General features: G+C 42.5%; 1 protein-coding gene across 2 annotated transcripts; it reads right to left on the bottom strand.

The window, feature by feature from the left end:
- Positions 1-372: 372 nt before the first annotated feature.
- LOC123399179 (WD repeat-containing protein 48) lies at positions 373-10,239 on the bottom strand. 2 transcript variants are annotated; one of them, XM_045093612.1, is made up of 18 exons: positions 9,805-10,239; positions 8,925-9,057; positions 8,655-8,813; positions 7,312-7,374; positions 6,995-7,084; positions 6,614-6,907; positions 6,420-6,517; positions 5,337-5,372; positions 5,011-5,131; positions 4,697-4,933; positions 3,399-3,494; positions 3,252-3,317; positions 3,034-3,072; positions 2,817-2,951; positions 2,213-2,565; positions 1,431-1,524; positions 882-1,058; positions 373-786 (listed from the first exon to the last, which is right to left on the bottom strand). In XM_045093612.1, the coding sequence occupies exons 2-18, from the start codon at positions 9,021-9,023 to the stop codon at positions 685-687; spliced, it is 2,259 nt and encodes a 752-aa protein (XP_044949547.1). In that variant the 5' UTR covers positions 9,024-9,057; positions 9,805-10,239; the 3' UTR covers positions 373-684. The 2 variants fall into 2 exon arrangements, with proteins under 2 accessions (XP_044949547.1, XP_044949548.1); XM_045093613.1 differs by having other exon boundaries at positions 373-783; positions 9,805-10,197.
- Between the last annotated feature and the right edge of the window lie 2,145 nt (positions 10,240-12,384).

Below are 12,384 nucleotides of genomic sequence, written 5' to 3'. Positions count from 1 at the left end.
AAATACATGCAAAGTAGACTATAGAAGAAATGTGCATCCAAATACTACAGTGAAACAAGTCATACAGAAAGTTCAAATCCTGATTCCGATATAATTTATTTGAAGGAAAGAGGGCCTAAAATGATTCAACCATACTCAATTAACATAATAATCTGTCCCAATGCCAAACACAACGCAACACTCTAGCCCTGAATACTTTGAGCCCTATCACACAGCAATGCAGACTTTCACGTCAACATTGCAAAATAGTTCCCTTGGGAGTAATTTTATTCTCTTACACCTCATTCCAAGAGGATGGAAACAGGGTTAAGTCCAGGATCAGGGGAAAATGTTTTTACAATCAAATCATTTCGTATGTGGAGACGGGAGAAATAATTTCTTTTATCCCATTTGCTTTATTGAGAAATCCAAATCTCTAGATATACAAGCCTGGTAGCCAGCTGAGCATTACACCTGTGCTATGATACAATCTCACTAGAAGCCTGGAGATACAAGATTCATAGAAAAACTTTACAGAGGAGGAATTAAGTTGCTGTAGTTCTGGGAACGGCACCAAAGAGCAGCACAAGAGTGGAACACTTGCATCCTATAGGTCATATGGTTATCTTCAAAGCTGCCGTCTGCAATGCAGAAATGCTCAGCACCTATGGTGAACCAAACGAGCAGATGTATTTTAGGTTGCAATTATCTTGATTGGACCACTCTGTAATTAAGAATCAAATCCTCCGGCTTCTTCCAAATATATGTCCGCACCGTTGCCAAACTCATCTCAGGTGACAGAACCTGCTGCATCAAGTATTCTTTAACACAACTGCACAAATAAGTTGCTCCCAAACCACAAAATGTAATGTGGGCTTCCATTATGCCTTATAAATACTTGCCTGGTTGTTGCACAATATCTCAACTGAAGGTTTCAGCTTTTGCCATGGCTTTAGTCCAAGCCGTGAAGAACTATCTAGAGCTGATGTGCCAGAGGTCAAGCCCATGGCAAATGCGCTGTCCGGACTCCCATCCAATGGTTTCTCAAGAACAAGCTTCTCAACCACATAGTTAGCAACCTGTAAACAGAAACAAATTTAATAGATAACATAAAATGAGATGATATATATACCAAAAGAAAAAACTGTTCATAATATGTGGCTGCATCATATTAACAATATTTGTATGATTCAGCTAGGGTACTGGAAAATAGCCAGTTAGACACATTGTCGAGGTAGTTAGCTGCTCAAAAAACAAAGGTAGATAAGAAAGAAAAAAACTAGTTAGTTAGCTATCTCCACGCTTCTTCCCATGTATGTAGCTCATTGCCATACAGTCCTTAGCTGCTTATATCCTTCATCGTATGTCACTTTTTTTGTCGAGAGGAATTCACCCTTTGCAACTTAAATCTTTAACTTTGTTCTAGATAACTGATTTCAGTAACACCTTACTTTGAGAACTCGCAATATCCGTGGAGCACTGAGTTTCCCTTGTGTTATATTTGGTGCAGGTGAGCCTTCGGCCGGATGCAAATAAAAGCCACACCTACATTTCAAGAGGAGAAGCAGTGTCAGGAACATATTTACTGAGACCTCGAGTTTTCAGTCTGCAAGTGGTTCCCCCAATAAGGGTATATTGTAGAACAAATAATCGCATCATTAACTGAAGGTAATGAAAAAAGGGACAGGCCCAGTGCTAGAAGCTCCCACACCAGGTGGGGTCTGGGGAAGGTAATAGAGCTTCAGAAAAGTTCAAGGATAAATAAACAGTAAAATCATAGCATATTGAGCTCAAGGATGGATACTCACTCCACACCAAAATCCTATACTCCCTCCGTTACTTGTCGCTCAAACAGATGCATCTAGATGTATTTCGGTGCTAGATACATCCGTATGAGCGACAAGTAATATGGGTCGGAGGGAGTATCATCTTTGGAGTTCCGAAATTCATTGTCACTGCTAAATGAAAAATATATGTACGGAAACATACCATGACTAACTGGGTGACTTCGAAAGTCATAAGAAAATGGCCAGAACAAAAAACTTGAGATGATTTAAAAGTTAAGCATCATCACAACAATATGGGCTTACAAACTACTGCAATAGTTTTTCGCCTTCTAAAATGCTTTGCTACTCCAATTAGGAAGGTAGCTATATCCAAGGACGGGAAACATGTTTCAAAGATATCAAAGAAAAATATCTCAAGATAAAAAGATGTTGAGATGATAAATTACTTTGTGTTCTCTTTTGGAAATCGACCGTTCTCAGCACAGTCTACACACCACCATGGCAAATCATCCTCGGTTCCATCCAAATCGGTAATTCTCTTTCTCCAAGGCCCTCCACTAGAACTTTCCGTGATAATTGATGGAGGTGAAACCGTGGAGAACTCAAACGACGGAAGTACATTATTTGCATGGTTTTCGCTTCCATCATCAACGTCGGATCTTGGATGGGGTAAATTTTTCAATGATACATCTTTCCCTATTGAAGAATCACCATTGGACAAGCTGTGTGGGCCTGGTTTTGGCCTTCGTTTACTCCAATGAACTAACAAACCACGAAGAGTCTCATGAGCCAAATTAATCTGCACAATTTTTGAACAACTGTTCAGAAGATGACTTGCTAGTGGCAACCATACTTTGGCAAAGTAAATTTCTTTAACAGGTGTCAAGAAAGGTTTACAGTAAGAATGAAGTAACCAATATAAATAACAAGCTATTTCCTTTACAACTCAAGAATATAGATGAACTATTGATCCAACTAATATCTGAACAATGAGTAAGCTTAAAAGAAAAAATAACCATAGCCCGCATTATGATATGTTTTTGTGCAAACCTTAAGATCTTCCTGTGCTCCAGTAACATTCAAATCAACCGCATATATTTCTGCAGAAAAGCATTGTGGAGTATCCAGGTGAACAGACAGGCACCCCAATCGAGCGTCCATGGTGAACCATGCAGGTATGCTAACCTAAAATAGAGAAGCATGTGACATAGCAATATGCAGATCATTTTTAAACATAAACAAAAATATCATGGTTTGGCAGTTATACCATCTCAAACAACTCCTTTTTCTTATCATCAAACGAAACCTGCAAGCAAAATGAAGTGTCTTAACATTCTAGCAAACCTTCCAATTTATTCAAAAGAGATGCATATGAACTGTGAGCTTCTCAAATTTGGAAAGAACCAAGCAATGCTGCTAGCTCTTAACGTTTTTATATTATCCATGAGGAAAAGTGCATTCAACACAACGAGAGGGAATACGAACCTTGCCAAAATCTTCAATAACAGCTCCTCGAGTAATCTCCCATAATTTGACAGAACCAACAGTATCCTGTAAAATAGGATGAAGGTGGATGATGCCACTTGTTGCATTTGGTAACAGCAAAGACATTTGAAGATATCTTATAATCACCTTTGTCAGGACATGCCTTCTATTATTCATGATCTCATGTTGAACTATAGCTGGAACTCCAGGAATAGTGAAAGATGGCTCTTTGTATACAGGCACCTAGAGTGGTTTAGAAAATAGAAGTTATTAACATGTACACCTGTGCAAGATGACCAAGTAAAAATGACTGTTGCCAATCAGTCGACAAAAACATGTATAGAGTTGAGTAGATCAATGAAACATGAATATCATGAGCACATAACAGAAGACAAAAGGCAAAAAAGGAAATTCAGCTGTATCTGGCATCAATTTTGAATAGTGACGAAAGTAGTATATAAACATAGAAATTACATATCAAAAAAAAATATCAATGTTTATTTGCCATCATCTCTGAGAAAAAAATAGATAGCTGGTTAACATGGGAAAAACAAGACCTCGAGTTAATATTGCATGGCTTGCATTGCACAATCCCATAGATCCAGAATAATTTGCTACCCAGGGTGGTAGCTACACACGGCATAAATTTTTATCTCTAATTATTTTGGTAAATTATTTTGGACTATGAAAAATAATTCTATAACGAAAATATCATGACTTTGGACCATCAAGCAAGCAAACAAGCAATTATGCCAAAAAGGCAAGCAAAAAGACTGAGAGAAGTGAGAAACGTCATTTCTACACAATGAAAAGACACTTGTGTCAAAAAGGTAAATAAAAAAGACAAAGAGAAGTGAGAAAATTTCATTTCTATACAACAAACATGCACTTGTGCCAATGCCATTGAAACCCGACACCTTACATATTAAGAAAGGCACTTATGCCAGAGGGTGTGTAGCTACCACCATGCATAGGAAATCGCCTCTCTTTGCCCCAAAGTTAACAGACATGTAAATAGTTTTTTATTTAAACAAGTCCCCCATCTATACCAATATAAGAAGATTCAAAAGGGGCAGATCCAATTAATCTCGACCATCAAACCATGCCAATCAAACGACCTAGATTACTTCAATGTTGAGCACTCAACATGTTTAGCATGCAATTAATATCATACATAATATCTAGGGGAGTGCTAATAACGAAACTAAAGCGCAATTAATATCCTACCTAGTATCAACGTGCAACCAATATTCGACCTAATAAGCAACGTGTGTTGCATGTACACGGTTACTAGTCAGCTATAGGAGATGAAACTATCATCACAGAATGCATGTCTCGGTATTATAGCGCATCTCAAAAATGTGACGTCGTTGCTCGGAAGCCAGAACATAATGTGTAGAATAAAGTAACGTAACAGATGAAAAGATGGCAAGTGTCATGCTTACAGGTGCTGATCCTTCTAAAGAAGCTCTTGCTCTTGAGAATGACAAATTCCCAGCTAAGAATGAGCCACCCTTTTGAAAAACCTTTTGTGGGGATTGCCCTTCAGCTGGCCATCCATAAACAGAAGAATCAGTTGTTGCAACCCATATTGTATCATCTTGCAAGGACAACTGTAGAATTGGGTGTTCATTTGTGCATAGTAAGACACTCTCTCGTGTGGAGAGGTCTGTCAGGTACACCTGTACCAACGGAAAACAGAGAAGTTCAGAACTTATAACTGTAGAAATTATTCAACAAAATGAGATATTTTACTCACGGACTGATCTCTTCCACCGCTATAAACATGACCAAATGAAGGGGTGCTTGCAAGCGCCCAAACCGAATCAGTGTGAACGGCATAAGAATGCACACAGCGCTGCTGTCCTAGATCCCATAGTCTGCGAAGTATGAACATATTTAGACAAGATGCAAAAAATATTTGCAGCATCTATATGCCATGTTACTTGGCTTTAGGCATGCAGGCTAACATGACCGTGTCGTAGCGACTGTCCACGATGCCAGAAATTAGTTAATCCACTGTTACTCTAATAAGTGTGATGTGTTAATAATCTTCATGCAGGCGTTTATCAACTGTGTATTTACCTTATCATTGAGTCAGATGAGCCTGATAGACAATACCTGTAAAAATATGTTATACAGTGTTAACAAGTTTCAAACTTCTAATGAAAATAGATGGGATTCAACAAAGTTCCACAAAGCCTGTCAACATTATTTTGTGTTGATCAACACCATTTTTTAACCCTTGCAGCCAAAATCGGTAATTTAATCATCGAAAACCACATGTTCCTCTTAAATATGACACATCAGCTCCCACGAACAAACATTCGCATCCTACTAAGTTTTTCTGCCATGTGAGTTATTTCCATGTCTGACGTTGACCATTGCCTGACTAGGATGGCAACCAGCATGATGACCATGCCAATTAATGTCCCCTTCGGGCAATAAAGCGATTTAAGTGGTGAAGTTGCTGCTTTTGAACTAATGATCACGTGACTAATGCAACTTAAAGGATAGTGGATGATTATTTGCAGAAGAGAATGATTCAGCAATAACCTTTCTCCAAATTATAAAGGGCTTGTTGTTGACTGCAACTATAGGAAACTAAACATGCTAGGCCAGGAACATGTATAGATGATAATTTATGGTCTATGAAGTTGTATATATGGAACACACAAATGGGCAATATTGTCTGGACTGTTCTATAGTTCACTTTTGAAATATCTAATGTCATCATAACCACTAATTTGCAGAAAATGCATTATATAACAAGATTTTGCAATGGGGCAAGTCTAAATAAAAATAGTAGTGCCACTGACCCACAGCTCTTTCATTTATGACAAATGTAGGATGACAGAAAACTGCACAGTAAGTTGGTAAGCCAGGTACTACCATATGAAATAAATAAAATCTGCCAACTGAAGCACATGTCAACTTACAGATAATAACTATAACAGCACTCAGCAGTAACTGCAGAAAACTAGAACATTAGCTATGCATTATTATGGCAGTAGTTAGCACAAGAAGCTATGATAGATTCGGATGACAGTATGAAGTGCCACAAGAATAGGAAGGGCAAATCAACTTCTACAGTATCTTGTTAAGAGAAAGGAATGGTATGTCTTAGATGAATCTATGAGAGAACTTTGATTATGCCTAAACACAAACCTTCCAGTAGAATCAATAAGCAAAGCCCTGATATTGTCAGTGTGCCCTCTCAATTTCATGTTCTTAGAACCTGTCCTGGGATCCCAAACACGAACAACCTATATCAAACCAGTAGGAAGTCTATAAGAAAAGGTCCAAATAAAATAGCAGTTAAAGGATCACATACTTGCTCCTGAAGATGGATAGTGCAATACCTTTTCAGTACCACCAGACACAAGCAACGTCCCTGTATCATTCATATCCAATGCATAAACTGAATCCTTGTGACCTTTGGCAGCAATAGGACTGTACCCATGTGATTTTCCGTTGGTAGAAACAATGTTGCCACTAGAACTTACATTGCACAAGGTTGACAAAGCAGGTCCAGAGTTTCCATTAGGAACCTCATCCTCTTTTGCATCTACAGATTTGGCTATAGGAGCAATAGCAGCATCAAGATCCCATATGAAGACCTCACCACCAAGGCCACCGGAGGCTACAATATTGCTCTACAGTACAAAGGCACAAAAAGCATATAAAATATAGTAGATATAGAACTAATACTTCCACATAGTCATAGGTCTGGCAATATATACATTCTTTTCAGCAGCAGCAAGACATATCACATAATCAGAGTGCTGACGAAGAGTCTTGGTACAAGCACCATCTGCTAAGCAATTCCACACCTGTAAAAAATAGATACTGGGGCTTAGTTTGGGGTTTCTGAAACATGCCTGCCAAACTTATTTTATAACGCTGTGAAAAAATAGCCACACAAACATATATTGGCTAGGCAACAAAAAAATAGACAAAAGCTGGATTATTATAATTCACCTCAATGACAAATGCAGTCTAAAAAGCATGCAGACAAGACAAAAAATATCTAAAAACAGGGACCACTGAAACAACAAACCTTTAATGTGGTGTCTGAGGAACAGGAAACAAGATTTTGGCCAACAATAATGGCATCGTTAATCTGCACAATAAGATAGCTGCTTGTAAAACAAAACAATACTTCAGCAGTGATACAAGTCAACCAAATGTAAGCAGGAAGTAAGTATCAGTTCAAGTCCTGACGGATTTATTTCTCCATCCACTGACAGAATCTACTGCCTAACTTTCATAATTGGACAGATAAAACTATGTAGGACTAGAAGAATTTTCCATCCAGCCCATCTTGTTCCATGCAGCAAATAAAAGTAACAAAGAATTTAGCAAATATGGCAAAGGTTACAGGGATTGGCCCTGCTCCCAACTATTGTCCAGAACTCCGGATGGCCTCCCACCCATTTACAAAGGATACACAAAATTTCAGACTTGAACATCACAATTAAGAAATATATGCAAAAAAGGTAAAGATGAAAGAACAACCGAAATGAATTGATTGTACCAGAATATAAATATGTTAACAAAATGTAATGACAAACACCCTTGATTTGATGTTGAAATCTAAAACATAAAACACCCTTGATAATGATCCAATAGCAATTCAAATAGGGTGTGTTTGGCAGCTGTTCTCACCCTAGCATAGTTGTTCCCTGTTGATGCATGCTAAGTACAGACATGATGAATACATTCATCTTCAGTTGTTTGGTGGTCATGCATGTGTTGTGACATGTTTGGATGAGACTGTGTTTGTTAGGAAGAGGGAGGAGGAAGAGGTGCACTGCGAGGGAGGAAGAGGAGGGAGGTGCACTCGGGCTCGACGCAGGGGGGGAGGGGGGCCGCCGGAGCTCGGGCTCGGCGCAGGGGGGGAGGGGGGCCGCCGGAGCTCGGGCTCGGCGCAGGGGGGGAGGGGGGCCGCTGGAGCTCGGGCTCGGCGCAGTGGGGGAGGGGGGCCGCCGGAGCTCGGGCTCGGCGCAGGGGGGGAGGGGGGGCCGCCGGAGCTCGGGGCGACGGGGCGAGGCGCAGGGGGGAGCGACGGGGCGACGGGGCGAGGCGCAGGGGGGAGCGACGGGGCGACGGGGCGAGGCGCAGGGGGTGAGCGACGGGGCGACGGGGCGACAGGGTGCATGGGCTCAGCATAGCTCGCCTCTGCGGGGGTGCTGGGCTCAGCTATGCTGAGGCCCTTTTTTGCATCAGTTGATGCATGCTCTCCTCAGCCCATACACCCTACCAAACAGCGAAAAGTGGGTCGGGGAGGGAACTTTTGGGCTCATACACTCTCCATGCAGGCTACCAAACACGCCCATAGAGACAATACCATGGTTTCAAAATATAAAATCATCTGGAGCAGGAGTACATAGAAAAACATACCCAATCAACATGTGACTCAAAGGTTGCTGAAAAGTTTGCATCCCCGTTTTGGTATTCCCATCTCTTCAAGGTACCATCACGACTCCCAGTAAAAAGATAATCACTTGTACCAGAAGCAGAAGCATTCAGGTATGACAAGCAGTTGATTCCAGCACAATGCTGAAAAACAAACAGAAGGCAATGCATGAGGACTTTTGGGTGTAGCAAGAATTGTTTTAAGCTAACTTGCGATACCTAAGAACAACTAGTTCATACTGAAGCGGGGCTGACCTTTTTATTATCAGCATCATTGAGCACATATGTGAAGCGTTTCTCCTTTCTCGGTCGACTTGAACCGGCCGTGTTTCCAGCACTCCCGACACGATGCATTGAAAGGTGGATATGTATCAAAAATTGGAGTAGCCTAACATACAAAACCAGCAATGAATCATTTCAATTTAAGCATAGATGAATCAATGCTGGATATTTGATAAAGAATTTGAGATTGCATAATCTCCAGTATGCTAGTAAAGCTTCCTGACAGGACAGGTTGACATAACCATGGAAACATTGGGCAATTTTGGAGCAAAAGAAAATGCAGCATCTAGCAACAGTTAGAATTGAGTTGCAAAATCTCGAAGTTACTCAAATCAATTCACTGGATTTACTGCTATAAAAATCGCAAACACATAGAGTTCCTTTCGGTTACTGGTTCAGAAGGATAACTGACGCTGACCCCTACTTTTCCCAATCGAAACTAAATACTTCCTATAAGTTTTGAACTGAAATATTAATGATCCCACATGTAGCAAAACAAGCTGGACAAAGTACCCTTGTTCACCACGTCGCTAGTCAGGCAAAATACCAGCAATAGGCAACTAGGCAGGAGGGTGGTGCCCACGCCTAGGCATCCGCCTCTTAGAACACCGATAAACGACCCCCCCAACCCCCCACACCGGCACAGGGCATGGGGAGAATAAACTGGTGCTGGTATTAGTTCAGGTGCCGAAATACATGGACGATGGGGGATGCACCCGCACCTTGAAAGTCCTAGCGATGAGAATAGGGTCAACTGAGACCGATCTTGAAGAAAGGGATCTGATTGGATTCAATTGCTCACTGCGCGAAGAGCGAAACACACGATAATCTGAGCAAGCTAGGGCTTCCTTACCAGCAAAAGGGATCGCGTCCCTTCCGGATGCCCGCGCCAGTCCAAGGGCAGCAGACGAGATCAGCGGAGAAAGATCACACGAGAACCGAGCCTCGTAGCATGCGTCCTTGAGCGGGAGGAGACGGCAGCGGCAGATTAGGAGGAGGAGGAGGAACTCGGGTGTGGGTTTCAGCGGTGGGAGACTCAGGGGCGATGCCGCGGGATTTGGAGCAGAAGGTGCCGCCGATCGATCTGGTTGGGGTGGATATGGATTGCGGCGCTGAGGAGTGGGCGGGGTTTTGCGCGGCGGCGGTAGCGGTTGTCGCGGCGAGGTGAGGGCCCGACGGGGGGCGGAGCGAGGAGGAGGGCGAGGACGAGGAGGCAGGTGGGTCAATAGAGGTGTCGTGTGCTTCTGTTTGCAAAGGCCGGGCCGATCCGGGCTGGACTGGGCTGTGCAGGGCAGGGCAGGGCAGGTCCTCCTAGTCAGTACCCTTTTTTTTTCTTTTTCTTTTTTATACTCCCTTCGTCCACGAATAAGTCTACATTTAGCTTTAAAATTTGTCCATAAAAAAAATGTACATCTATCTTTTTAATGCACTATAAAGTAGAGAAAAAATGTTTCTCTTTCATCACACGGTAATCAAGACCAATAACATTTAACACATGGTTTCCTTACTTTTTACATGCGTTTATCTCGTTGGATGTGGAGTAATTAAAGATGAGAGGGATGATAACTTGCATCTTTTCAATACAGTTTTTTACTTCACTCTATAATCTGTCTTAAAATTTCTATACGCACACTTATTCGCGGACGGAGGAGGGAGTAGAGCCTAGTCTATAGGGTTTTTTTAGCAGAGTACAATCAAAGTCGCTCACATACACGAGCGTACACTCATCCCTATGAACGCACGCACGCACACCCTACCCCTATGAGCACCTTCGAGAGACTAAGCAGGCACATCATCTTGAGATTGACGAAGTCGCCACAGACGCCTTCGTTGTCGACGGAAACGTCTCCTCCCACTGAAAGCACATCGTCAGAAGACCTGAAATAAAACCAGGAAAATGCAAGCACCAACGTCAAGTCTCGTACTTGAATTCTGGTGGACAAGGGATACCACACCTCCTAACCATCCAACCACGGGTTGGTTTACACCTAGTCTGTAGGTTGGTTGAATATAATGTGAAATATTCTAGGGTCCTAGAACATGAATAGGTTTAATGGGCCGGAAATGGACGGAAATGTTATCACACGCGCGATAAAAGGCATCTTCAAAGCTGATCCGTAAACGACTCGCAAGCGTGATCACTTGAGGACCCTTTCAATACAGAACACCATTTTTCACGTACACGTCATCGTCAGGGTTGACGGCTTCCCACATCTTATTGTTCTCGAGCGCCCACGCCATCATGGTCGCCCACACCGTTTAGTTAGTGTATCGAGTTGTGTATACTCGGTCCTTACCAAAACAACAATTACTTTAGCCGCACTAGAGTTCCTTTCCTCTTTCACTTCATTCGCTTTTTGTTTCATCGATGTCGCCGCTCTACCGCCTCGGTCGCTTGTCAACCCACTTTGCGACATCTCCCACCTCAATGTCGCTCGTCCTCTGTCGCCGGTCCACACCTCTTGTTCGTCTGTCCCCGTGCAGGTACCATCCTTCCCAACGATACTCACCACATCGGGCATGTTTTCGATGAATGCATGTGCTGAATTTTGTGTCTCTCTTTCAAGCAATTGATTCGTGCATGGAGTACATATACGAGCACTACCTTAAGTCGTCACACGCAGAGGATTACACAGATGAAACAGTAATGACGCATGCGGTTCTTGCAGATGCGGAGCAAGCGAAAGAGCGTGTTCTAAATTTCAAGGGGCCGATCAAGGGTTATTGAGTGCTCAGTGTGAATATCGTTGCATGGAAGACAAAAGAAATCATACGGATTCACCCAAGATCTAATCTACTAGATGATGGCAACGAGTGGGAAAATCTACATACCCTTGCAGACCGAAATTGGAAACGTTCCAACGAACGTGGTTGGCGTAGTCGTACTTCCTTCATGATTCAATCTGATCCAGCATCGCACGAACGACACCTTTGAGAAGTGCACAAGTACGGCTCGGTGGTGTCCCCTTCTTCTTAATCCAGCAATGGAGAGGGAGAGGTAGATGGGATCTAGGCCAGCACAACGACGTGGTGGTGGTGGAGGAATTCATGTAGAGCTTCACCAAACTGTTGTGGAGGAAGAGGTGGAGGGAGAGAGGGGGTGCAACGGCCAGTGTCAGGGATGGTTGCGCCCAGCCCCTCCCTCTCTTTATATAGGGGGTAAGGGAATGCGGATAACAACCCCCCTCCAAGCCTAGGGTCGGCAGCCAAGGGGGGGCTACGCCTCCAAGCCTTGGGACGCCTCCCCCATTAGTGTTCCCCTCCCTTTGCCGCGTGGGCCTTGTGGGTATGGTGCAGGGATACGTCTCCAACGTATCTATATTTTTTTATTCTTTCATACTATTATATTGCCATTCTAGGATACTTTTTGAGTAATTATTTATCAATTTATATGCTTTTTGAGTACTAACCTATTGACCTAGTGCCTAGTGTC

This window comes from Hordeum vulgare, chromosome 5H, assembly GCF_904849725.1.
Source record: "Hordeum vulgare subsp. vulgare chromosome 5H, MorexV3_pseudomolecules_assembly, whole genome shotgun sequence".
Taxonomy (NCBI): Eukaryota; Viridiplantae; Streptophyta; class Magnoliopsida; order Poales; family Poaceae; genus Hordeum; species Hordeum vulgare.
The sequence above is the reverse complement of the archived record's forward strand: the minus strand, read 5'-3'. Positions and strand labels throughout refer to the sequence as shown.